The sequence below is a fragment of the Ischnura elegans genome, chromosome 1 (genome assembly GCF_921293095.1).
Source record: "Ischnura elegans chromosome 1, ioIscEleg1.1, whole genome shotgun sequence".
NCBI lineage: Eukaryota > Metazoa > Arthropoda > Insecta > Odonata > Coenagrionidae > Ischnura > Ischnura elegans.
In genome coordinates, this window is record NC_060246.1 from 33,376,077 (window position 1) to 33,401,567 (window position 25,491).

At 37.3% G+C, this 25,491-nt stretch overlaps 1 protein-coding gene across 1 annotated transcript; it reads left to right on the forward strand.

Annotated features, from left to right (window-relative positions):
* The first annotated feature begins 1,299 nt into the window (after nucleotides 1-1,299).
* Nucleotides 1,300-21,576, forward strand: LOC124158668. Its single transcript, XM_046534302.1, has 2 exons — nucleotides 1,300-2,530; nucleotides 21,335-21,576. Exons 1-2 carry the CDS (start codon nucleotides 1,300-1,302, stop codon nucleotides 21,574-21,576), a joined length of 1,473 nt encoding a protein of 490 aa, XP_046390258.1.
* The last annotated feature ends 3,915 nt before the right edge of the window (nucleotides 21,577-25,491 follow it).

A 25,491-nucleotide genomic window follows, 5' to 3' on the forward strand; every position in this document is an offset into this window, starting at 1 on the left:
GTAACACATTTCTTTCTAAACAGATTAAATCACTGAGGCGAAATAAGTAGGGGAAGTGGCAGTGGTTGTAACTTAATTTCCTTGCGGCTAATTTCTGTCAAATATCCGTTGAGTAAAATCCCAACTTATAGTATCGACAATACTCAATAACTAACCAGATACATTCGTAGTTGAAATCATTTTATAGCCCTAGGGTATGGGAATTATTTTAACTAACTAAAATGGGACACGTGGATGTCTACATATTATTGAAAACGATTGTAGGGGAGAGTGGGGCAAAACCGACCAGGCGGGTCAAACCGACCCCTCTAATATTCCCCAGTAGGTGTTGCTATCCAGCGGCAAAACTATGAACTAGTTGAAGAGGCCGCCATTTCGTGCAGATCGAGCTTGGTTTCGTTGGCATGCTTGACAATGTTGGGGTTATGTAGAGTTCTGAAGTTTTAACCAGTTTCTTTTACAACTTTAATGTCATATTTATTTTGATTTGAGAAGTGTAACCATCAATCTAATTTACCGGAGGTGAGTACATGTGTTTATTTACAGTGTTTACTTATATTTTAACGTACGAGTAGCTTAGCTAATGATTTTGGATAACCTCAAATTTTCATATTTGTTTTACTGTGTACCTAGGGGCAAAACCGTCAACAGAAAGTGGGGCAGAACCGACCGGGGTCGGTTTTGCCCCATGATATTTCAACTTATCAGCTGTGCTTCACTATATCTATTAAAATAATAGAACCCATTTTATTAAGTACTAGCTGTACTCGTGTATAATTGTGCATAATATTGAGATTCCATCGTCTCAGCCAAACTTGAATCGATTGGGCTGAAATCATAGTCTTTTAACAACATTTCTATAATTAGCCTACTGGATGTTAATTCCTCATTTTGCTATGATCCTGAAACTAATACACCTGAAATTTTGTTTTAGACATGGTGAGGAACTATGTCAGGAAGACGGATCGGCAGAGTTGGTCTCATGAAGGGATGGGGGAGGCTGTAAATGCAGTTCTTGAGGGACGGATGGGATATACTGCAGCATCAAAATCTTTTGCTGTTCCCAGATCAACATTAATTGATCGGGTAAAAAAAGCTCGAAAAAATCAGCTAACACCTGCGCTAGCCTCTGAAAAACGTCTAGGGCGATATGACACTGTGTTTACGGAAGCCCAAGAAAAGGAGATCGTTGAATACGTACTGTTTATGGAGGCAAGATTATTTGGATTAACAATTACCGATCTTCGGCGGCTGGCATTTGATTTAGCAGAAAGAAATTCTATCAATCATACCTTCAACATGGTTGAAAAAATGGCAGGTAAGGACTGGTTTTATAATTTTGTTAAGAGGCACCCTAAAATAACATTAAGATCACCCGAGTACACATCATTGGCTCGAGCTAAAGGATTTAACAAGTGTGCTGTTGGAAAATTTTTTGATCTCTTGGAGTCAATTTACACTGAATATAAAATTCAGCCAAATGATATTTATAATGTGGACGAAACCGGGATACTCACTGTCCCAAATAAACCTTCAAAGGTGTTAGCTCTCCGGGGGAGAAAACAAGTTGGGAGTTTATCCTCTGCAGAACGGGGTATCCTCGTTACTGTGGAAACATGCATGAGTGCATCCGGGAACTTTATGCCACCAATGTTTGTGTTCCCCAGAAAGCGAGAAAATCCATTGTTGATGGATGACGCTCCTCCAGGATCCTTTGCCTGTTACCATGAATCTGGGTGGATAAATAATGAAACTTTCCTCGTCTGGTTCAAGAAATTCATCGACTTCTCAAATCCCTCAAAGGAAAAGCCAGTTCTACTCATTTTGGATGGGCATGAATCGCATGCAAAAAATTTGGACCTTATTGACCTGGCACGGAAACATAATGTGGTTTTACTATGTTTTCCACCACATACAACACATCGTCTGCAACCCCTGGATGTTTCATTTATGGCTCCTTTGAGCACTTACTATGAGCAGGAAGCTAGGCAGTGGTTGTGTAGTCATCCTGGGCGCTGTATCACAATTTACCAAGTCAGTAAGCTTGTGAATAAGGCTTTTACTAGGGCTGCCCTCATGCAAACTGCCATAAAGGGCTTTGAGAAGACTGGCATATACCCACTGGATAGGAACATATTTCCTGATGACCTGTATGCTCCATCTGAAACCACTGCTAGACCAGATGAAACAGATCCTACGAACTCCCAGTCATCAGCGTCTACAGAAGAATTGAACACTGCACCAACTCAGATGTTAGCTTCAGTTTCACCTTGTTCTGTCCAGCCCCAGACCTCTGAACAATTTGATCCCACATCTCTCCTGCCTTTGGATTATAGAAGACCCGATGTTAGCCTTCCTCAGTCATCTTCATCTAGTGTTAATCATCCTCAGCCACCAGCATTTCCTGCTTTTGATGATATGATGTGCAGGCCATCAACCTCTAGAGCACAAAATGAAGCCTGGAACCATCCCTCATGTTCTGCAGCAACATCGGCGTCAAGTTATCTCCAATCCCTTCCGATGGAAAAAAGTGTGTGGAAACAAATTTCACCCAAACTACTCATGAAACCTCCACAAGAAAAGGAAAGAGTTAAAAAGAAAGGAGGAAGAAAACCTGGAAAGACAGCCATACTTACATCGTCACCTTATAAATTAGAACCAGAGGAAGACGAGAAAAAAAAGGAGGAGAAAAAGATTATTAAAAAAGAAAGAATGAAAGCTAAAAACAAAGGAACAGTGGCGAAGAATGATAAAAATAAAAAGGGTCCTAAAAGAAAGCTTGCTTTCCAAGCTACAGCCCCCCAAATACACAAAAAGAAGTCGAAAAAAATGAAAACCGATGCTTTCGAAGATGAGGAAGAATATGAAGAAGACGAGGCGGCATGCATATTTTGCAAGGAATTATATTCAAGATCTAAAGAGAGGGAGGGGTGGATTCAGTGTTTGAACTGTAAAGAATGGGCTCACGAGGCGTGCGCTAATTGTGAAGAATATGACAATTTCATATGTGACTTTTGTTCCTAAAATGTAAATCTAAACTCACACAGTGTTAATTTCTTATTGTTAATTAATAAATATTGCTGTACATTGTAAAAACAGTGTGTTTTTTAAATATAAATTACCAAAAATAGCATTATAAACTTTTTTTAATGTAAAACATATGGGTGTCGGTTTTGCCCCACTAGTGGGGCAAAACCGTCATTATGTCAGTGTTAGAAAAAAAATTCATATAAATTTAACCTGTATCAGTAAAGAATAATGCATCAGTATTTTATTTCTTTAAATAGTAAATATTGCAATTACGCTAATTTTGTGTAAATATTTGTAGCAGAAAGCCAAATTTCTCATGAAATAGCTTAGCAGGTCGGTTTTGCCCCACTCTCCCCTATATACTAAGAGGTACGGATTACAAGGTCAAGAGTCGAATAGAAAAAAAATATTTTTACTTGGCACTTAGCTAACAGGTTATCATTTACGCGCTGATTCAGAAGTCGGAGTTGAATTCCTCCTGTATTCCAACTAGATTTCGCCTTAACCGGGTAGTAGTAGACAATTTGGCTATTATTTATTTCTACATCTAATGCTGCACGAACTTTATTCACTACTACTTCCATATTTTCATCACATTGGCTGGGGATGCCATAAATTTCCGTGTTAATACCTAACCTGCGTTTCTCAATGCTATCAGAACGGTTTAGTGCGTCAGAAAGTTGCATCTTAAGCACCACATTTTCACTTTCGAATTTGGTTATTTGATCTAAAAATTTCTCTAATATTTCACCCTGCGATTCAATTAACTTTAACCTGTCTTACAATTTATAGTATGGCTTATGAATAGTGTTCCCTAGTTTTTTTGATCCGTTATCTTCAGTTATTTTATAAACTCTACGAACAAATAAAATATTTCCTGAAGGGATTTACCTTCCGATTTACTTCTGTCCATCCGGGATGTCTTTCGTAAATTTTGGCAGTCCACACATTTCCAGGATTGTCCTCTTGATTCAATCCCTTCGATGTCAGCGACTCCTTTGGAGAAAATCCATGGAAGGTTTTACCGCAGGTATCGCTATTGATGGAAGTTGTATTCCGTGTAGATGTGTTACACTTTGCACACGAACTAATGCCAGAAATATGTTGTAGGCCTGGCGGATATAACTCCGGTAGCTCGATTTAGCACACTTTTCTTTACACAAATAAGGTTTCCTCTCAATGAAGGCAACTATTTTCACACATTTAGCCGGAAACTAAATGGCTCGCAACCAGCGATGCATAGCGTTGAGTCAACCACACAGAGTGAGAACACATCCATACCCGAAGGGAGCGGAACACGAACTGAATGTGGGCAATCTTAACACCGGACTTCGTTGCACTCACCGCCCTTTAGTTTACATCTACATGTTACCCCGCAAGCAGCCTAAAAAGGCGTGCGGCAGGGGGTGTTAGAACACCAGCCGTTTACATATGAAAGAAAATGCTCAAACGAAATAACGACTAGCAGTTCTTAAAGTCCTTTATTGTTCGGGGGAAAAACGAATTCACACATATATACGATCGGCAAAATGTCCCTCTTAATTTATTGCTTCTGTCGGACCTGGAAATATAGAGGGGCTCTACTATTATGTTCTCAATGTCACTCTTAAAGATATCTATTCTCAATTGTTCAAACAATCTAAGCCTAGCGCGCAGTCACCCAGTCTCCGATGGCTAATTCGCAGGGTAACGCTGTCTGTACGCCCGTAGCAGTTCTATTACGAATCGCGCAGCGTTTATTTGTACTTTGTTCAGCTCACGGATTATATCTTTCTGCAACGCATCCCATATGCTTGCTGCATATTCAAGGTGTGGACAGGAAGAGCGTAAAATAGCACCTCTCTTTCAGTTTTTTATCCGAAAATTTTCCCACAATATGCTTCACGAATCTTAACTTCTTCATGGCTCTGCTAGAAATATTTCTTATATGTGTTCCCCACGATTGATTTTAATTTATAATAACTCCCAGGTACTTCACTTCGTCCGTTGCTATAATGTTAATACCACAGTTTAATCAAGCGAAGGGGCACCGCGAAGTTTTCAGACACGGAAATGAACCTTTGATTACCGGAGTCTAACTAAGCTAAATCTAACGGAGAAACTAACAGAGTCCAACCAAATTAACTAAAAAAGTCGAACGTAATTAATTCCGTTACACAGAATGAATGGAGCCATATCAATATTAATTCGAGGCTATAGAATCTCACCTGGTTAAGAAGCTCGGCTGCACAAATCTGGTGGTGCCAAAATGACAATCAGCGAAATGGAAAATGAAGGCAGGTCTCACCAGGTGTCAAATATTTCATATTGCTCCTTGGTAATAAATCAACTCCTCGGATGCCAGTGAGATTAACACTCCACCACTTGCCCGTTATCCTATATTTATCCAATGAGCAAAGTTAGTAAAAGTGCTGATAAAAAGAAACTGGGCTCAATTTCAGTTACTTTTTAAAAGGTAATCATTTACGGGTATTAATTACTGATTTTAATAGTAATCAATTGAATTATAGTTACTTCTTGTAAAATTGTCCACTCTAAAGACCACTTGGCAATTGATGTCGAAAATTGGAGTAAAAATATGTAATACTAGAGTCAGAAATAACTAAAGATGCACTTTAACTCGCCACACATACAATGATAGCTATTGTAACACAAAAAATGGGTACAAAATACGACACTGGTGGTGTCGTATTTTGTACCCATTTGTGTTGTTGGCTACAACCTAAGCAAGGAAATTTTGACACTCAAGGATTAGAAGTTACACGTAGGCCTAGGCAAATTAGTGAAATCTGTAATCTTAGCGTCGATTAGGAGAAAATTAACGATTACATCGATAGTATCGATTCCTCTTCCAACGTAAGTAGTAAATTACAAATAAAACTTGCATTTCGTAAAAAGTAATTGTTACAAATACAAATTACTGCAAAAGAAATCGCTTCAAGAAATCCGACGAGTTTAATCGATTACCAACCTAAAACTCCGATGAAGTACTCTTTGGTAATTATTCCATATTGGGTTATTCACTGCATAGATGAGGCATCAAATGAGATGAGACACATTTTGCTCTGCCGTTCCCAGCACTCCAATGCATAAAATTCTAGCGGTGAAACACAACAAAGTACTCTGTTAACATTAAATAGATTAGATTAAAGCCAGAGGTAGCACGCTGAATTATTTTTGAAGGCGGACGTGGAGATTCGCCCACGACATACTCACCTCTCGCGCGCAACGGGCTGATAATGATTTTTCGGATGACGAGACATTCACACTGCGAATTGTCAAGTAGAAGAATGCTTGTGCCTTCATCCGTAAGGGCCCACAAATATTTACTGAATATTAAATGCAATATCTAGAAATGCAGATATTTTTCAGATATCCACCTTTTTTAACAAAGTTCCATGACAGGCTATATAAAAATTGATTTTTTAACGGTAAAGATATTTTAATTTTCTCTATTTCAAAGGAAATAATTCTTTATGTAAAAACATTATTCCGTTATCCGAAATGTCACATTCGGGGACTTTCCTTGCTCTTCTTTCCTTCCACCTGTCCTTCTTAGATTGTTTTCATCAGATTATCATGGCTCATATTATTGGCAACTCAATTTTCCCGTCTTATTCTAAGGATTTTAGAATATTTCTCTTTTCTCCCACTTTTCTTGGCAGTTTCTCATTACACTTACTCAGTCGATCCATATCTTATTCATCATTTGTCTATAGCACCTATTCGCTTCATAATAATAATAATAAATAATTTTATTACTCCACACACAAATTACATGACAATAGCAAAATTGAGTAATTTTAGGTAGCCGCGAAGGATAACCTGTTTGAGGCTACCATCCAAAATAATAATACATTATGCTCTACATATAGTGTAGCTCATTTTGTGTTACCTTGATAATCTATACTAATAAAGCTTAAGCGCGTGCATGAAAAAAACAACTAAAGTAGTATTTATAATTCATTTACATCAATATTTTATAACAATATTTGCTCTTCACTTTCTTTAGTGAGAATCCAAGAATGTGCATTTTGCAAAACCTTTTTCAAAGACTTGAAATAAAGCATAACTGGGGTAACAAATTAAAAACCTTTGGTCCTACGTACAAAAAACATCTTTTAAACAAACTCAAATTTTGTTGTGGTAAGGGCACACTTATTTTACCCAGGGTAAAGGGAGACGGCAGGGACTGAAATATTTTAGAGTTACCACTTCTAGCATAAAAACATAATGGGACCTAATAAAAATATAGATGCCTCAACGGAAGCAATCTCAAATGAAGAAAAAGTGGGAAGGATATTTCAAATCTGTCCTTTTTCAAAATAATACGTGCAATTCTTTTTTGTAAAAAAACGGCAGGTATATAATTTTCCTTCCAATAAGGTTTAGGAGATGAGTTTATCCATGGTTTTAATTTTTTACTTTGATTTTAAAATATTCATAATCTATCTTAGTTTTGATAGGCGCAGTCGTTAATTTTTCTTTGAATAATGGCTCTTTCACACCAATACAACAGCTAATCAAGGAGTGATCGGTTATTGCTTCATGAAGCACTTCTGTTTGGAGATTATGAGTGCACATTTTATATAACCTAGCAAACAAGTGATCAATACACGTAGCGGAGCTTCCTGTTACCCTGGTTGGCGAGTCAATTAGACACGCTAATCCCATGGAGGTCATTAAGTTTAAATAATGATCAGAATCATTAGAAGGTACCATAATATTTATGTTCACGTCACCAATGACAATAATGGCACCTTTTAAACTATACATTAGCGGTTCAAATTCAGTTAAAAAATGTGAGACCAGAAAATTTTGATCTCTATAAAGAGCAACTGTAACTCAAAATTTTCAAGTTTGAGGGCCACCTGAACAAAATCAGCAGTGACAGCTTGAACAACAGTAGAGTAGCAATCTATTTTACTTTGCACAGAAGCAGTAATACCTCTAGCTCGACTACTATTACTACATTGGGCAAAGTTTTTATAAACTTTTAATTTTTAATGGTCAACTTAATGTTTACAAACCCATATTTCACTTAATATGATTATAATCGGTAAATAAGAAAGGCTATGTAGATACGTTTCAAATAAATCAAAGTTTACTCTGAGACTACGGATATTATGGTGTATAATACTTAATATACTACTGTGAAACGTGCACTACTAGTGCAATCTGACATTCTTAATTTTATAAAATATGTATATCGTCCAAACTCGTCAAAACAAACACTGGTTCTTTCTCAGCTTTTCGCATTAGAACTTTACCTCCACGTATCCGTGAGTATTTATAGCCTTTCTCATTTTTAGCAGCTCTTGCAGCATGCAGCACTTTTATCCTCCCAGGATAAAGGGCCTCGTTTATGTAGAGAGGGGTGGGTGACACATCGAGGTTCAGGTGCCGCGTAGAGAAGTCCCTCTTCACTCTTCTTTTTGCCAGTAGATCTTCCGTGATGTGTTGACGGAGGAACTTGACGTGGATACCACTCTGCCCACTTTCCGACTTGGGTTTGAAGCGGTAACAACTCTCAATGTCGTGCGCTTTGACTGTAACCCCCAACTCAGCTCCAATATTACAAATTATGCTCGGGAGGTCTTCGTTTTGTTAAAGTGGGTAACCGTGAATCTCAACTGAATTTACTAAACTGCGTTGTTCAAGGTTATCAGAGTGTTTTGCAAGAAGCGCAATTTGTTTCTTCAGTGATCGATTTTCACTTTCTAATAAGTCCATTCTAGCATAGCACTCGTCGAATCGCTTACTGTGAGCCTCAAGCACCGAAGATAAATCGTCCAGCCGATCATATGATTTGTTGATCCGTTGATTCATCAACTTTAACTTTATCATTCTCCGGTAGCACCATATTTGGAATGCTTCCACTCTTGACTTCTCTGCCGCAGTCAACGTCTCGCAACACGCCATAACAACACGAATTTGGAATATTTCACGATTATTATCAATCAGCGATTGATAAATAGAATAGGTATTTACATCAACGTCTTCATATATGTAGATAAGCTACACCATTTTGAATTCAATATCGAAAAATAGATATCACAACTTATATCACATATTAATATATTTTTAATAAAATGAACGCTAAAGTGAGAGTAATTTACGATTTTTATTGATAGTAGGAATTTCTATCAACGCCGTCATATACGTAGGCCAAGCCACAAAATTTCCAATACACTCGCGAATAATCGTAAGATGGCCCTATACATAGCACAGAAAATGTTAGAGGTGGTTTACATTAGGATACATTTGGTTATCGCGCGATTACTTCTCGGAAAGTTTTCCATTCTTCCCTCATACGTAGAATGTAAGTACTATCGTATTCCAAAGTATATAGACATCCAGTAGTCCTTAACTGATGGGACCGGGTCGGTGAAAACTTGAGAGGTTGGCACATAGAGCGACCTGCATCCCTCTCTCGTAAGCAACCAAGAGCCGACGAGGACGGAGGTGGACGCGACCTAGCCACCGAATCTGGAGTCAAACTCCATTAGCATAAGCCCAATCAGAATTAAGATTAGCGGATGGAATGTACTGAGGTAACCCACGTCCACACTCACGTTGCACAGTGGGCTGAAATCGAAAAAAGCTGGCCAAAAAGCCAAAAATCAAAATATCGACTTTTTCGTTTCGAACCGGGAATAGTATATCATCATTTTAGAATGTCCAGGGCATGTAAAACTGATGTTAATTTTTTGTCAAGATTTTTTCTTTAATTTTTATAGCTCGCCAGAAATCAACAAAAATCTATGAAATCGTGAGTGCGCGACAGTAAATAATTCATAATTTTTGAGGATATTTATTGATAGTACCACTCTTTTAATTAATTAATATCGGACATTTATTTTATTCAATTGTTTTTTATTAACTTATGAATTTTTAAAAATATCACTGTTTTTCGTTAATTTTTTACCTACTGCTAGAGTAAAAGTAGTTACCGCCGCTTGCCGCTCCTAAGATATTTACACCAGGAGTTATACTGAAATATATATTATTAGACGGAAAAGAAAAATCTCGCTCCAACTTGCTCCCCTCCGGTTTTTTCGTGGTAAAGCAAAATGATGTCGGACGGTTGTCGCGCTCCATGACCCGCAATACACGGCGTAGACACTCGGGAACTTAAGGATGACATGCGTCGTAGTCCGTTTGAGAGACTGGATTTTCCCTTAATTGTGAGTGCATCGTACTCAGATACTTGTTATTTGCGGTGTATTTATCGTTTGTACCCTCTTCTGACGATTATACCCCCAGGTCTTTCCGCGGGAGCCGCGTGCGGACGGCAATAAGCCTAACGGTTCGCGCGTTCTCCAGGCCCTTTGTCCTCGGCGGCTACCCCTTTATGCACCCAGATTTGTTCTTTTGCTATGAACACGTGCAAGTGTTTCCATTCTACAAATTGGGTTTTCCCAAAATATGCCGTCTTTGCGATTGGCACGCTTTCTAGCCGAGTGCTCAGCATCAGTCTCCCTTCAGTATTCCTTGTTGAAGTGTGTGCCGAAGGACGTTCACAGTTTAGTTGCCCAGTTATGGATACAGCATCGGTGACTCGCCAAGATTTACATAATGTGATCTTGGCAAATAGAAGGGGGACCATGAAGCAGAAGGAATCGTTAGTATTGGAGTTTTTACACAATAACTTATTTTGGAAGGAGAAGAGAAAATAAAAATATTGCTTGCGGCCTTCATTCAAAAAGTGTTTTTCATCAATACTTTCGAAAGTGGGTTGAGTGCACCAGAGTGAATAGTAGATATCTGAAGTTGAATCATATTTATGAGTGAATTAATGAAAAAAAAATTCAAAACGCATTTCTGTCCAGGTCTTACTGTTGATCCACCAAAGGCAGATTTTGGTACGATCAATGACGGCGATACTGCGAGATGCTACTTGGTAAATCCAGCGCTATCAGCTGAAATTTTAGGTAAATTTTAATAGTTCCTTCAGGGATATGATAAGAGATACACGAGGCAGTTTATTCCAAAAATATTCTAATGCAAAAAACTGGAAGTTGAAATTGAAAATTGTCGAAAGTAGATCTTAAATGCCATAAAATATGGAAGTGGAAATAGTATTTTTACTCCAGGGAATTCACTTTGTCAACTTACTGGGTTTTCTTAATCGTTAATCAGTTAGGATGTTATTATTACGCGAGTTGGTAAATTATTAGTAATCGACAATCATAATAGAATGCCATCTACAATTTTCCTCCAGGAATTTCTGAAGACCTAATTTCCCGCTTCTCGGTAATTTTGAGAGCTGTCTCGACTGGAATTCGAGTAAATGATAAAATTTTCTCAGCTTATTGCCTTATAACAGCGAAAATCTATGTAAAACTCGATCCATGTTTTCATATGCCGCCAACTCTTTACAAAGTTTTACTGCATGAAGCGGAAATTGTGAAAAATGCCATACTTCCCATTTGAGAGCTTTCCGAAAGCATACACAAGGATATAAGAGAATATCGCGAAAAACACACCAGGGTTTTAGAATTGCCACAAAGTATGACCTTTTCCATAGGCTTCTGCTAATGTTAGATCCTTTAATTTCTTGCTCCTCGGGGGTCCCCAGAAAAGTAAGAAAATTACCAGAGGAGGAGAAAATCTTCTAGTGAATAGCGAAAATATTTTAGAATATGAGGAGTCTTCATCGTCTGACTCAGAATATAATAAAATCTGGTACACCTTTCTTTTAAGAAATTTGCAGTAAAAATATTTGTCAATGGTATTCATTTTTATTATTACGCTTCAATGACCGAAATATCAGGTTTAAAAGGTTCAATATCAATTTTGAATCATCACATACCTTATCAGAAGCTACAAGATAGCTTAAACGTAGTTAAAAATGGAAGAAATTCTGTTTCTCCTTTGATATTCCTATATCAAAATTTCGACTTGCCCCTGGCAACTATGGTTCCCGCATAACTTTCCCTATTTTTTAAATTTTATTGCCCTCCTAAACAATGTTTTGGAATAAATCATCCTAAATAAGTTTCATTGTATCCGTACAATACCCAATTCGCAAAAATTTTCATTAATGTAGCAATACTTTAGGCTACAGCGATTTTTGGCCAGCTTTTTTCGATTTCAGCCCACTGTGCGTTGGGCCGTCGCGACGCGTCGCAGAGTTTTCTTTCGGGCTCCGTGGCGAGCGTATGGGATCCGTTGCAGAAAGACTTAATTCATGAAATTAATAAAGTACAAAGGAAAGCTTCACGATTCGTAATAAACCCGCTTCGGGCGTACAGAAAGTGTTACACAAATGTTAAACGAATTAGGTTGGGAACCGCTGTAGATTCGGAGGCTGCGCGTTAGACTTGGAATGCTTGAGCAATTGACAATGGATATCTTTCGAAGCCAAAACGGAGAACATCATCAGAGCCCCACCACATTTCCAGGTCTACCAGAAACGATAAATTGAGAGAGATATTTTGCCGAATGTATCGGTATCGGAATTAGTTTTTCCCCCGTCAATAATGAAGGACTTTACTAAGTGTTGGGCGTGATTTCGTTAGAGCATATCCTTCTTATTTGTCAAGGCAGGTGACCTAAAACCCCCTGCCACACGCCTATTGAGGCGGCTTGCTGGTTAGTATGTAGATTTAGATGATCAAAACAATTTTTAAATAATTTAAATTATGTTGTGGATTAGTTCTGTAAAAGGTTAACGCACCGTCCGAATAACGCCCAGATGGCGAGTAACGATTAATTAATGATAAAATGCGTTAGTGTATAAATTTTAAAAATGCTCTCATTAATGTATTGTGTGCTTTCGAGTTAATACTTTTATTTACGCTGACAAGAACGCATGTAATCTTCCTTTTTCATTCCGTTAGAATTTTTCACCTGCCCTCTTGTCGAGAGTCAGAAATATTGAAACTTTTACTTTGCGGTGTCCGAAGTAGATGATATTAGTTATAAAGAATTTCACAATACAGATGATAGTAATGGTTACCGAAGAGAAGAAATTTGAGTAAAATAACGTCATATGTTATGCTTTGAGAACAATGATAGGAAAAATTCATAGTAGTAGTGATTCTGTTTGATTAAAATTAGCTTTTCAATCATTATTTGTCCGTAGAAAACTGAAATATTAGTTTGTGCTGGTTTTTTCGAAAAAAATGAAAAGGGGCTCCTTACTTTAAAGCTGATACAATAATATAAATTCCTATCATTCGAATAATTTCATTGGGAATCGGGAAGTACTAATCATTGCCCAGGAAAATTAGTGGAGTATTTGTTGGAACATTGCCACATGACAAATTGATTCGAGTTCTTTGTATACCGCCAATGAATAAATTCAGATTAATTTTTTAGTGCCCGTGAGCGATAAATATTGCGAAGAAAGGAAGTTAGGACCCAAGGAACGCAGTAAATTACATGTTCAACGATAGTTTCATTTAAAATCACGGACCTAACTCCTCTTCCATTACTATTATGTTTCGCAAAAATTTATGGAAGGTAGCTTACATGCTTGTGATAAGCCAACCCTGCCAAACACTTTGCTGGCTTGATAAGTGTTTTTTTTTTTTTTAAAGTATACCGGGACTAGCCACGGTGGTAACTTTACGAGAGTCACCCACAATGCACAAATTGTGCTAAAATCCACTGAGAAAAAAAAATCATTCGGGGGGATCCGGGTTCGAATCCTGGCGAATGATTTTTTTTCTCCGTGGATTTTTCGCACAATGGTGGCTGGATATTATGCTGACAATGAGTTAGCATTTCACATCGGGCTACATGTCTCACTCTCGTTGGCGCTAATTTAACTAAACCTTCAAAGGGCATCGGAAAATATGTCACATGAAGCATGAATAAGTAAAGAAGCTGAGTAAGTGTAGAAATAGTCTCTCGCGTACAGAAAGCTAGTACGTGATTCGATTCAGTGAATGAGGCTAATCATTTATGGCATGAGTTACAGCATAAGACCGTGCTTTTTATTATTTTTTATTCATATACTTCACCACTGAAGTTGAAACGTTTTAAAAATTATAATATATTTATTCAAACTTTAGCATTTCATACTTTCAATTTCATAATTTTTTCGCAGATGGAGTTTTCACGCTTATGTTTTACGTGCCCGTACTCGATACTAAAGCCTTTATGCAGGTGAAAATTAAGAGAACCGAATATTATCATATAATTCTCAAAGTTCCTTTCATTATGAATCGATAGACCCTCCACTTTCCCCGTGACTTGTAGGCACAACAGAGCCATATTTTTCGGACGTTAATGTAAAATAATGCTTCTTTGGTTTACTACTCCACCTTCCTTATTTCCTGAAAGGATTTTATTTCCTTATTTTTTCAACATTCAAGCAAAATATACCACTTTCGTCTGCCAACTATATATTTACTCTGTATCATAAAAGCCAATTCTTACGAATATCTTTAGGGGTATCCATTAACCTTTTCGACACAGTAGTGTTGTTTCTTTAGCATGACTGTTGGACTGAGTCCCAAGGGTCCCTTCCGTCCCCTCTGTACTGACCATTTTTGCAGGACAATGGTTAAGAAGAGTCTCACGGATAATCACACTCTCTCAGCGCCAAACTTTTCCTAGCGGAGATTCCGCATTATCTCGGACTCAAAGAATAGTTGGTATTCCTCCTTTCCGGGTTGATAGCCCTAGCAGCGGAATTGGTTCCGGGTCAACTCATTATTAGTTTTTGTGAATTAGCTACATGTATAATTGTTGTTTTCCCGTGTGTTGCAGACTTAGAATTCAATTCCTCGGTTTTTTTCTGTGCATTGTCAACTTTTGAACGGAGCTATACCGTCATAATTAACGGATTTTAAGCATCAACAACTTCTATTTTGATGTTTATATTGAAATCGAGATATAAGTTAATATTTATGGTAGAATTGCATTTAAAAATTGTAAACGCTCCTTAATAGACAAAGAATTCAATTAATAGTTCATATTTTTTTGAGAAAGGAACAAATGCCTATTTCAAAACCGACTGAATGATCGCTATCCCTTACCACAAAAAGGGGTAATAGAAGACGTCCGGGTACCTGCTGCCAGATTTCGAGGGTACGGCCTATGTCCCCGCTTTGTTGGGTCCCGATAAGACTTCGCGTAGCTGCGACAGGCAAAAAAAGGCCAACGAAACGGATATTTGCGGCATTCGTTCACCTGCGTTGGAAAATATGAGACAAAAATTTGCTGCTTTCGTCTTCCGTGTCAAAAACCGTCCGGGCGAATATTTACTTTGTTAGTAGCGAAAGGGTGAATTAGATGTGGTGTTTAGGAGGGGCGAGGGGGTCAAGCCGATTCTCACCCAATCTCTCGTGGGGAACCAGGGGGTCCTTGCAAATATCACGTAATTTTTTTTATAAAACATTGTTTTTTAATAAATCTAACGAATGAAGGTTAGATTAACGTATTTTCACTGAAAATACGCATTCAATTCTGACGCGATAATAACGCATGGTTATGGGTCCTGGTTTTAAGTTATTGCTTTTCATTTTTCCACTAAGATAACCGTTGAAATATAGAAATAAGGTTCACTTGACTGCCTCCTTTGCTTCCAGTATCAATTTATTTCAACGATTTATGTGAAGAGAGAAAGAAATTTTTATGTAAATATTGACTTTGATTATTGATTAACCATGAGCGTCCGTACTAATTTATCCAAAATAAACTAGATAAAGTTAAATCGTGATCTCGGTGGAACAGAACAACTTTGAATACCAATTTGTACAAATGCAATATAGTAAAAAATCTTGCTCAACTTGTAATATACTAACATCGCGTGGTCAAATACTTTTTCAACAATTTTTAATAACAATTTTTTGAGTTATATATTTAAATTTTGTTGTCTGCCTATTTTTTACAACAAAATAGTTCATACTATGTAATATATCCCAAAATGTTTGTTTTCGATGTATTTCTTTGGTACTGCTTATTATACGAATTCTCTAGTGTTGCTATTATAATAATTAAAGTTATATATTTCTAAGTGAGTTTACATATTTATACAAATCTTTCACTGCTAAAATCAAGTGGATACAAAGAATTCCACATTAAAGTACAATAATTTAATCTGTTTACGAGAGATTTTAATATACCTACCCTGTTCAATATCACTTCAGCAAGCTCCCTAAAAAAATAGCCTGTTGTTTAAAAATCATTGGACGAATATGTGAATTTCTAGAAAATATTTTGGGTGTCCTTATTTTTAAATAAACAGACTTTGTTTTAGCATCCATTTGCACGATTTTTAAAGACAGACGAGTATAATAATTTGAGTCATTCCACCTCAATTCCAAAAAAGCTTGTCCCTTAGGGTATCATATTTTGATGAATTCATGGTTGATAGTTGAAGCTATAGGTCATACTACTATGATATAGACTACCAGTCTATGAGTACGCGTCCATAGACTGGTATTAAAAGTAATCAGAAGCCGTACGGGAGAAAAAGTAAACGTTTAAATATTTTCAAAAAATATCTTTCAGGAGTTGATTTAAATTTAATTTTTGTAATTCTAAGGTAATGAATGAGACTACATTCTAAATAATAAATGCTTGGGCCAATTCTGAGATGGATTATTTGAGAAAAGTTGATTAACAATGTGTTAAACGTTTAAATATAACAATAATAGGGAAGTGCACTTTATAAATATTTTACTCAGAGTGACTTTCGAAAGGACTTAGCAGTAAAATAAGCAATAAATAATGGCTCTATGACAATTTGATAGTTAAATTGTGGTATTCATATGATTTAAGGCATTTTTTTGGAAAAAAGTCGATAACGTATTAAAACCAGGGACCTGGAGCAGCAGTGGAGCGGAGCGAATTTTCATTGTTGCTCCGGGGTGCTCCGCTCCGCTCCGGCCGGAGCGGAGCGGAGCAGGTCGGAGCAATGTCGGAGCGGAGCGCTCGGGTGGAGCGGGATTTCGGAGCTCCCTGGAGCGGAGCGAATTGCTATAATGCTGCTCCGCTCCGGTATTACTTTTATGTAGACTTTGTTCCATAAATTCTATTGCCACCTGGAGGAGCGTGTTTTCCAGATAGAATTACCCATAATCAATCGTATTTGAATACAATGCAGGGTTACCCACACGTGATGGCACAGCGAGATTTAATAGCATATTCCCATCATGACGTTTGTATTTAGAATGCATCATTTTATGAAAAAATATCGGTTTCTTAGTATAATTACACCCTTGTAAAAGTGGACCAGTATTCATCAATATGTCCGTAGCCAAATCAACCATTATAACGAAACTTTAATTGGAAATCAAAATTAAATGATGCACTACTTTCCGCTGTTTCAAATAAAAAAGCATGCGTTTAAACATAGGTACTTAACACCTTTCAACACGTGATATAATATCTTCAAAGCAATTACGCCAACTGCGATTTTTATCTTTCAAGTACGTGTATAATGTAGATTTTTTCCTGCTCATAACTATAATTCACAATGATTATCATTTATGCAGGTTTTAATGGCACTGGAGTCACATAAAAAACTAATAAAATATTTCAATTTTGTGAACATGATTTTTTATTCTTGATTATTACATGTTTTTGGTTTTACTATTTTTTGCTATCAATAAAATTCAGAGATGATTCATAGAATATTTGACAATTCTGCCATGTACCTACATGGACATTACAGCATGTTGGTCAATATTGAGTTTTTTATAACTGTATTCATAATGTTATAGGCAATACATGCTGCGTAACACCCAAATAACACTTCGTTTAACCACTCGATGGCTGTAATCACTAAAGGAGCTTTATGAAATCATCCTACCACCTTCGAAAATTTTAGTAAAAATGATGTTTTTTATAAATTAAAATTACAAAACTCTAAATATCAGATAATTATTGAATACCGAACAAGTTATTACATCGAATTAACATTATTGAGTGTAGCATATCTTTTGATAAATTATAGCGTTGTGATGAGAACACAAATTTCACGCCTGAAAAGAGGCGCTCAACGCTGACCTGAGTCGTTGGAATGGAATTTACCACACATGCAAGCTTATATAGTTCTTCATTTTGTAATTTTTCCTTCTCCCACAAATGTAAAATATTTTGATCCTTTTTTTCTCGGGGCAATTTCATGTATTCTTCCAACATACTTCTTATATCAACTGGATGCTCTCCTGATGATGACTGGTTTCTCCTACGACGACATTCCGCACGTTTCAATAGAATTTCCAAGTCATCTAACTCGTCATCCGACGGTGCCTCGTTTTCACTCGTTGATTGAGCTGACGGGGTTCCCTGGAGTAACCTCACTCGGTCGTACAACTTTATTAGGTGTTCTTTGCCTCGTTTTACATCGCTATGTGATAACAATATGTTATATCGTCGATCAAGACATAAAGCTGCTACAAACCCATCACATTCTAGCAACCTAGCTTCTCGAATGTTCATACTATCAACCAATCTTTTGGCTACATAAATTTCCATCTTAGATGTTTCTAATTTACACAGCATCCAAATGCTCCAACAATCTCCAGGTGTGAGGCTCTGTGCCTGTAATTTCAGTGTCCCAAATTTTTCCGGCTCCAGTGCTTTGTGTAAATCGTTTACGTATTTCCATTCCGTGGACGTGAGATCATATTCTGTGTCGAATTTCTTTGTTGTTTGAGAAATAATATTGCATAGTTCTTTACACTCTAAAATTCTTTCGAGCATTAAGTGTGTCGAGCTCCATCTTGTCGGGCAATCTAAAACAGGCTTACGTAATTTCTTTTCTTTTATTAATATCATCATTCCTTGAGTTCTAAGACGCCTGGAAAGCTTTCTTACTTTACCCAGGATGCTCATGACTTCTTGAGTTTTTATTGAGTCTTTTACGGCAAGTTGAAGCGTGTGTGCAACGCACCTCATGCGACACATTATCGACTCTTCCTTGAGTTTAAAAATGTCACCTCCTGAAGATAGTCCCTCTTGAAGATCGTCCACAGCAATTACCGCGTCTTCTAAATCTTCATCTTCGTCCATGTTGTCCATTTCGTCAATTTTGTCCTCAATTTCCTCTGCAGATGGTGGGGAAGCACTCTTAACGCACTCTCTTAAGAGGCTCACCATGCGTGCCATATTACTGGCATTATCAGTGGTCAGGCAGTGGATCTGTTTTGACTCTATTCCATACGAAGACAAGATGTCGCATATTTCATCCATAAGATTCTCTCCATTTTGTGTTTTGGAAATTTCCCTTACAGCAAGGGTACGTAGTGAAATATTTCCATTTTGGATGAATTGTATATTCACTCCAATCAATGACCGGTCTAATCTTGTTGCTGCATCAACTTTTAGGTTTACTAATATCCCGTGCACTTCTTGCCGTATTTTATTAGTTATTTCCGTAGCTTTTTTGATTATACTCTCTTGAACGCTAGGTATGGTCAATGCTTTGGCATCTTTTCCCATGGCACAAAGAAGAGGGTCAATAATCTTCCGCAGACCGGAGTCATTAATGATGGAAAATGGTCTTCCATTCACCGTCACCAGTTCCACACAGGCGTCGAAAATAGTAGTGGAATTGATGTCTACAACAAAGTTAGTCTTCTTATCCCCTCTTTTCTTTTGTCCATATTGAGAACTATGCTGAGAAGAGCCGCATGCCTCAACAGCGTTTTTTAGGTTGGCAAACTTTTTCGATGCCACCAACGTAGCCTCCAGAGGGTGGTGTCTTTTTAGATGTCTTTCCAAATTGTATCCTGATTTACCCTGCAGATTAATAAGTATTCCTTTTATCAGTATGAAGGGTCAGATTTTAAATTTTAATGTATTATTAAAAATTAAAAAAATATATCTATAAATACTCATATACACTTTTACAACCCTTAGTAAATGAGCGACAATAAGCCACTTTTTTAAATACGCTCATTTATATAGAGCACCTGACAAGGAGAAAATTGAAAACATTACGAAATTCATGGAGAGCAGAAATGATAAACTAAAAGATAGCAAAAGATTTACTTACAGAGATGCTTTCCTGCTTACATCCAGGTATGCCACACAAGGATTTATTCGTCGATTCGTCAAATTTAAAATATCTACTTGCTGGATTCATAACTGATCTTGTAGGGTATAAAGAGATATTATATATCCTTGTTTTTTTGTGGATGTTTTTCACACTTATTCGCAAGAAAAAGAGCGTATTCCGAATATATGCACTCGCGAATCCAAACTTTATTTTATTGTGATCCTCTGTTGAGTAAAAAATCAACAACTGATGGTTACCAAGGCCGTTTCGTGCATTAATTTTTAAGATATTTTCATGAAAAAAAGTCGTGTGCAATTATGATATTATGCTATTAATTTTGCCATAGTTATAAATATCAATTTTACTTCATTTACAATGTAAAGATTATAATATAAATTAATTAAAGATTAATTACAAATGTATTACAAATTTAATTTCGCTTGTATATTGCCTTTTTATTAAAATTGAATTGCAAATCATTTGTTTGTGTTCTGGGATAGAAATACTACATTTCGAGATAGGCGTTATCGCGGACATCAGTTTAACAGACAGACAGTGCTCAGAAGAACATCTAATTACAAAAAAATGTTATTTGGAAAAATGTATGGGCTTTGTTTAAAATGTATATTAATTTCAAATCCAAGTGTATATTTTAATATTCCATTAAAATGCTCTTTCCACCCAACGAATGGGCCACATCCGTATCCTTAATATTTTAAACGTACCTTATGGCATCGTCTAAAATATATCCCACAATTTTGGAAATTTTAGCCTACAGCAATTTTTTTTAATATCACCCGAAATAGAATTTTATAATGCGATAATAAAATTAATGAATGATTAAACTGTCGACAGAAAGCCTGTCAAATTATATAACAACATACATAGCGAATATCGACATTTGTGTAGTATTAAGCCTTAAGATTATCGCTATCATTATTATGATTGAAAAATATCTAACGTATGGTGTTTGAATACAACACATATTGGACTTCCTAATTTTAAAATAATTTATACATAAAGAAAAGTAAAGAAAACTGTGTAATTCCGCATAAATATTTAATTTACGACATAGGTTTCAACGTGGCACGTCACCGTCTGGTACAGATGCACAGAAGACAGAGAATAAACAGCCGCACACAATTATTTTTTTTATTTTTACTTTTCATTATGTCAAGAAGGTTCCATTAAGTCACGCCCGAAACAAATACTTTTGTTACATAATACTAATTGTGAATTGGAATGTATTGGTATTAAGTAATACCGCAGATCGCGTGGACTGTGGATCAATAACTCAATATAAAAATTGCCGCAGGTAATATCCGATGCATTCCACAGCCGCAGAAGCGAGCATTCGTCAATTTCCCGCCAAGAAGCGGAGCATTGACGTTTGTGTTCTGCTCCGCTATGCTCCGGCTCCATTGTCGGAGCGGAGTAGTTCTGTTCCTGCTGGAGTGGAGTTCTCGCAAGAAATGCTCCGCTCCGGAGTGGAGCACCTAGGTCCCATTGTCGTCGCTCCGCTCCGGATCGGAGCAGTAGGAATTGAACTGCTCCGCTCCGACAATGGAGCCGGAGCATAACGGAGCGGAGGAGCGCTCCAGGCCCCTGATTAAAACCACATTAAAAAATAGATCTCAGGGTATTTAGTTTGAGGTTGATGCAGATCCAACCAGATCTGAGTCTCTTAGGGACAAACGCTTGTTGAATTAAGGTGGAGTGACCGATACTTAATAATCTAACCCCAGAATTTAATTTAATTTTTTGCTCTCTCCTTAGATGCAAGCCATCCCCGGACGTGAGGGGAAGAATGAAGGGTGGAGCAGGAAGAATGAAGAAGAGAAGAAGACGATGGCCTCGCGGGACATTCAATGCTTATTCCTTTTATGTTATTCGGAGAGATTTGACTCGAATTTTAATCCACATTTTTGCTTTTTCAATTTCAGAAAGAATATTGAAGAATTAGAACACCATTCATCGACTTGAGTTGAATGCTGGGAAGAGTGCAGTTTTCCTCGGACGCTGTGCATTGCCGTATATTTTCATCAGGTTTACATCAGGTTATCTTGAGCGTGAAATGGTAAATTAGGGTCGACCTGAACCACACAACTGGAGTTATGAGAGACTCCTGGTGGAAAGTGAATTCACCCTCGATTATCAAAGCATGAGCTCTAGCTAACAACATTACACGAAAGGAAACGCCTCGAAGGAGAAAGTTTAAAATGGTTTCGAAACAGCGCTGAAACAAAGGTACTAGAAAGTGCACTTCAAAGTTATTTACTACGAATGAGACCGGTCCTAGGAGACAAAGAATGCATTCATAGGCAGAAATCCTTGTGGGTATTTTTGTGTGTGTAGTTCTTTTTAAGGTATTTGGGTGGGTTTTGTACTAACAGCATTTATTGCAGGAGTGAAGAATGAAGAAAGAAGACATAGCTGAGGCCCCGAAGATTGAAGACATCGCAGGGGGCCTCGAAGAATGAAGAGGGAAGATAATGTGTGTGTATCGGGAATGAAGGGACATTGATAATCCTTCACCTGAACTGAGTGTTTTTTTTTGTACTTAATTGTAACATGTCTGTAACTCTTTCCCTTCCAGCCATGAAGATTGAAGACATCAAATTGAGCTCGAAGAACGGGAAGAATTCGATTGCGAGTGTTTTTTATCTATCGTGTGATTTCGTGTGATATTTTTCTGCGTGTGATTATTTATATTTGCGTGTGCTGCGAGTATTTTTCCGCTACGTCGCGTTAGGGCTTGCATGTTAGTGTTATTTATTTATTTGTTTGTGCATGCACTAATCTTACCTCTTCACAGGTTCAAGCCATCGCTGGAATTCAAGGAAGGAAGAGTGAATACTGCACGAAGAAGAGGAGATTGAAGACGCAAGTATTCACAGAAGAAAGAAGAGGAGCATCGTAAGAAGACGTGTGCGATATTTGCGGCGTAGTTTTGGGCCCCTCTGGCCAATGAATGAAAATTTGCGTATGGCTAGGCGTTTTTTCCGTGCGTTAGTTTTAGTTTTTTGTGCCGTGGGTTTGCATACATATTCCATTGCGTAATGCAGGAATTTGGCTGTGGCTAGGTAGGAAATTTCAGATTTCCTATTGATGCCATTGTCATGTTCTTGTGTGCTTCTTTGGTGTGGTGCAAATCCTCGGAAGGGTTATTTATTTGTGTATGCACTAACCCGCTCTCTCCCTAGGTCCGCAAGCCATCGCTGGATCTGAAGAGAAGAATGAAGATTCATCGGAAGAAGGGAAGACAGAAGAGGATGGCATCGCGGGACCAGAAGAAGACGACATCTTAGCTTTGGGCCCTTCTGGCCAATGAACATGAATTTGCGTAAGGCTAGGCGTCTTTTTCGCGCGTTAGTTGTAGTTTTTTGCCGTGGTTTTGCATTACATATTCCATTGCATCATGCAGGAATTTGGCTGTGGCTAGGTAGGAAATTTAAGATTTCCTATTGATGCCATTGTCATGTTCTTGTGTGCTTCTTTGGTGTGGTGCAAATCCTCGGAAGGGTTATTTATTTGTGTATGCACTTACCCGCTCTCTCCCTAGGTCCGCGAGCCATCGTTGGATGTGAAGAGAAGAATGAAGATTCATCGAAAGAAGAGATGACAGAAGAGGATGGCATCGCGGGACCAGAAGAAGACGACATCTTAGCTTTGGGCCCTTCTGGCCAATGAACATAAATTTGCGTAAGGCTAGGCGTTTTTTTCGCGCGTTAGTTGTAGTTTTTTGCCGTGGTTTTGCATTACATATTCCACTGCGTCATGCAGGAATGTGTCTGTGGCTAGGTAGGAAACTTATGATTTCCTATTGATGCCATTGTCATGTTCTTGTGTGCTGCTTTGGAGTGGTGCAAATCCTCGGAAGGGTTATTTATTTGTGTATGCACTAACCCGCTCTCTCCTTAGGCGCGAGTCATCGCTGGACATGATGATGATAAGGAGAAAGAAGACACTTGGAAGAAGATGGGATGGTGCACCTTACCGAGCCGGCTTCTTGCGGCTCTATGAGTTGATGCAGATAAGGAGCGGTATGATCTCATAATGTTCATTCAAATTTGGTTCCTTTTTCCCATATAAATTTTTAAATTAACGAGTTACTTGAGAATGTTAAATTTTGCATTCATTAACGGAACTCAATTGTGCTCATGGTTAAACTGAACTTCTAATTTGCCCATAATGCCATCAAAATAAACAAATAAACTTAATATCCTCCTCAATTTAGTCATTGACTACTTAGTTTGAAAATTTTACTTGGTCCTTAGTAACTGGAAGTGATATTTCATTGACCTATTAACTTTGAATTGAATTGAAAAGCGAAAAAATAATGCAATGGGCAAAATATTTTTTTTGTGCCAACATTTTCCTGAATGACTCATAATCACACATCAACGTATTTTCTTTAAAAATGTTTTCGAGTCAAAATATCACCTCCCTTAACAGTCTCCACATAATATTTTCACATTATATAGCAGTCCGAATAACTCTTATTTAAAATCAGTTTCTAATTATCTCTTTATTCATTACAAATTTTATTTTCCAACATGATTTTTCATTCTAAATCAGAATTATTTAACTATTTTTTGTCCTGTGAAGAGTTACCCACTTCAAAATCAATCCTTAATTTTTCCTATTTAAACAAAGATATAGCTCCTTTTAATTGGAATTATTTTATTATAATAAGTATTATTGATTAATTGAACATTATTTTAATTTCCTCTGCAATACGGGAAATTTTAATTTTAACTCCAAGTTTTTTTAAATCTAATTAAAATTTGAGCCTATTCACTCTGTAACTTCCATGCGCCATAAGAAAATTTATTGATTCGGCATTGAAGCCGATTTTCTAGGACATTGCTTTGTATCTTTATGAATGTTCGTTTTTTTCAATTGCAGAGTTCGTTGGATCGTATTGTGTGAGTTGACTACTCGAGGCTTCGATGAAAGCACGTGCAAAGAGATCGAAAGAATACAGCTCGTTGCCGCAGGCAGACGGTAAGATTTCATTTATTCCTCTTCCAAGTTTTGAGTTCAGTTCAGAACCATTATTTAGTGATCTCATAGGTACACTTTAATTTTTACATTCAGGAACCTCGATGATAAAAGTAATGATTGCGTGAGAAAATTAATAAATGTTTTCACTTTTCCGTCGCGAAAATGTTTAATTTAACCGCACCCAAAATTAAGATATCGCGCTTTTTTTGCAACATTCACAAAACTTAAATCCCGCGCTGAATCTTAAGGCATTGATTGGTTGACGACGACGATAGCGTTTGCTTTCATATATTTCGATTTGAAACTTCATTTCCATTAAATTTAATAATTCGAATGAAGGACAGTTATGGGGATTTTCGTGAATCTATCATAAGTATTTACTTTGCTGTTCAATTTTCTCAATGCAATGTGCAGGTCGAGGTTGTTCTATTGGTCTTGCCTTCGGTAATTCAGCAACCGTCATGCGCGCTCAAGTAATTACTTCCTCG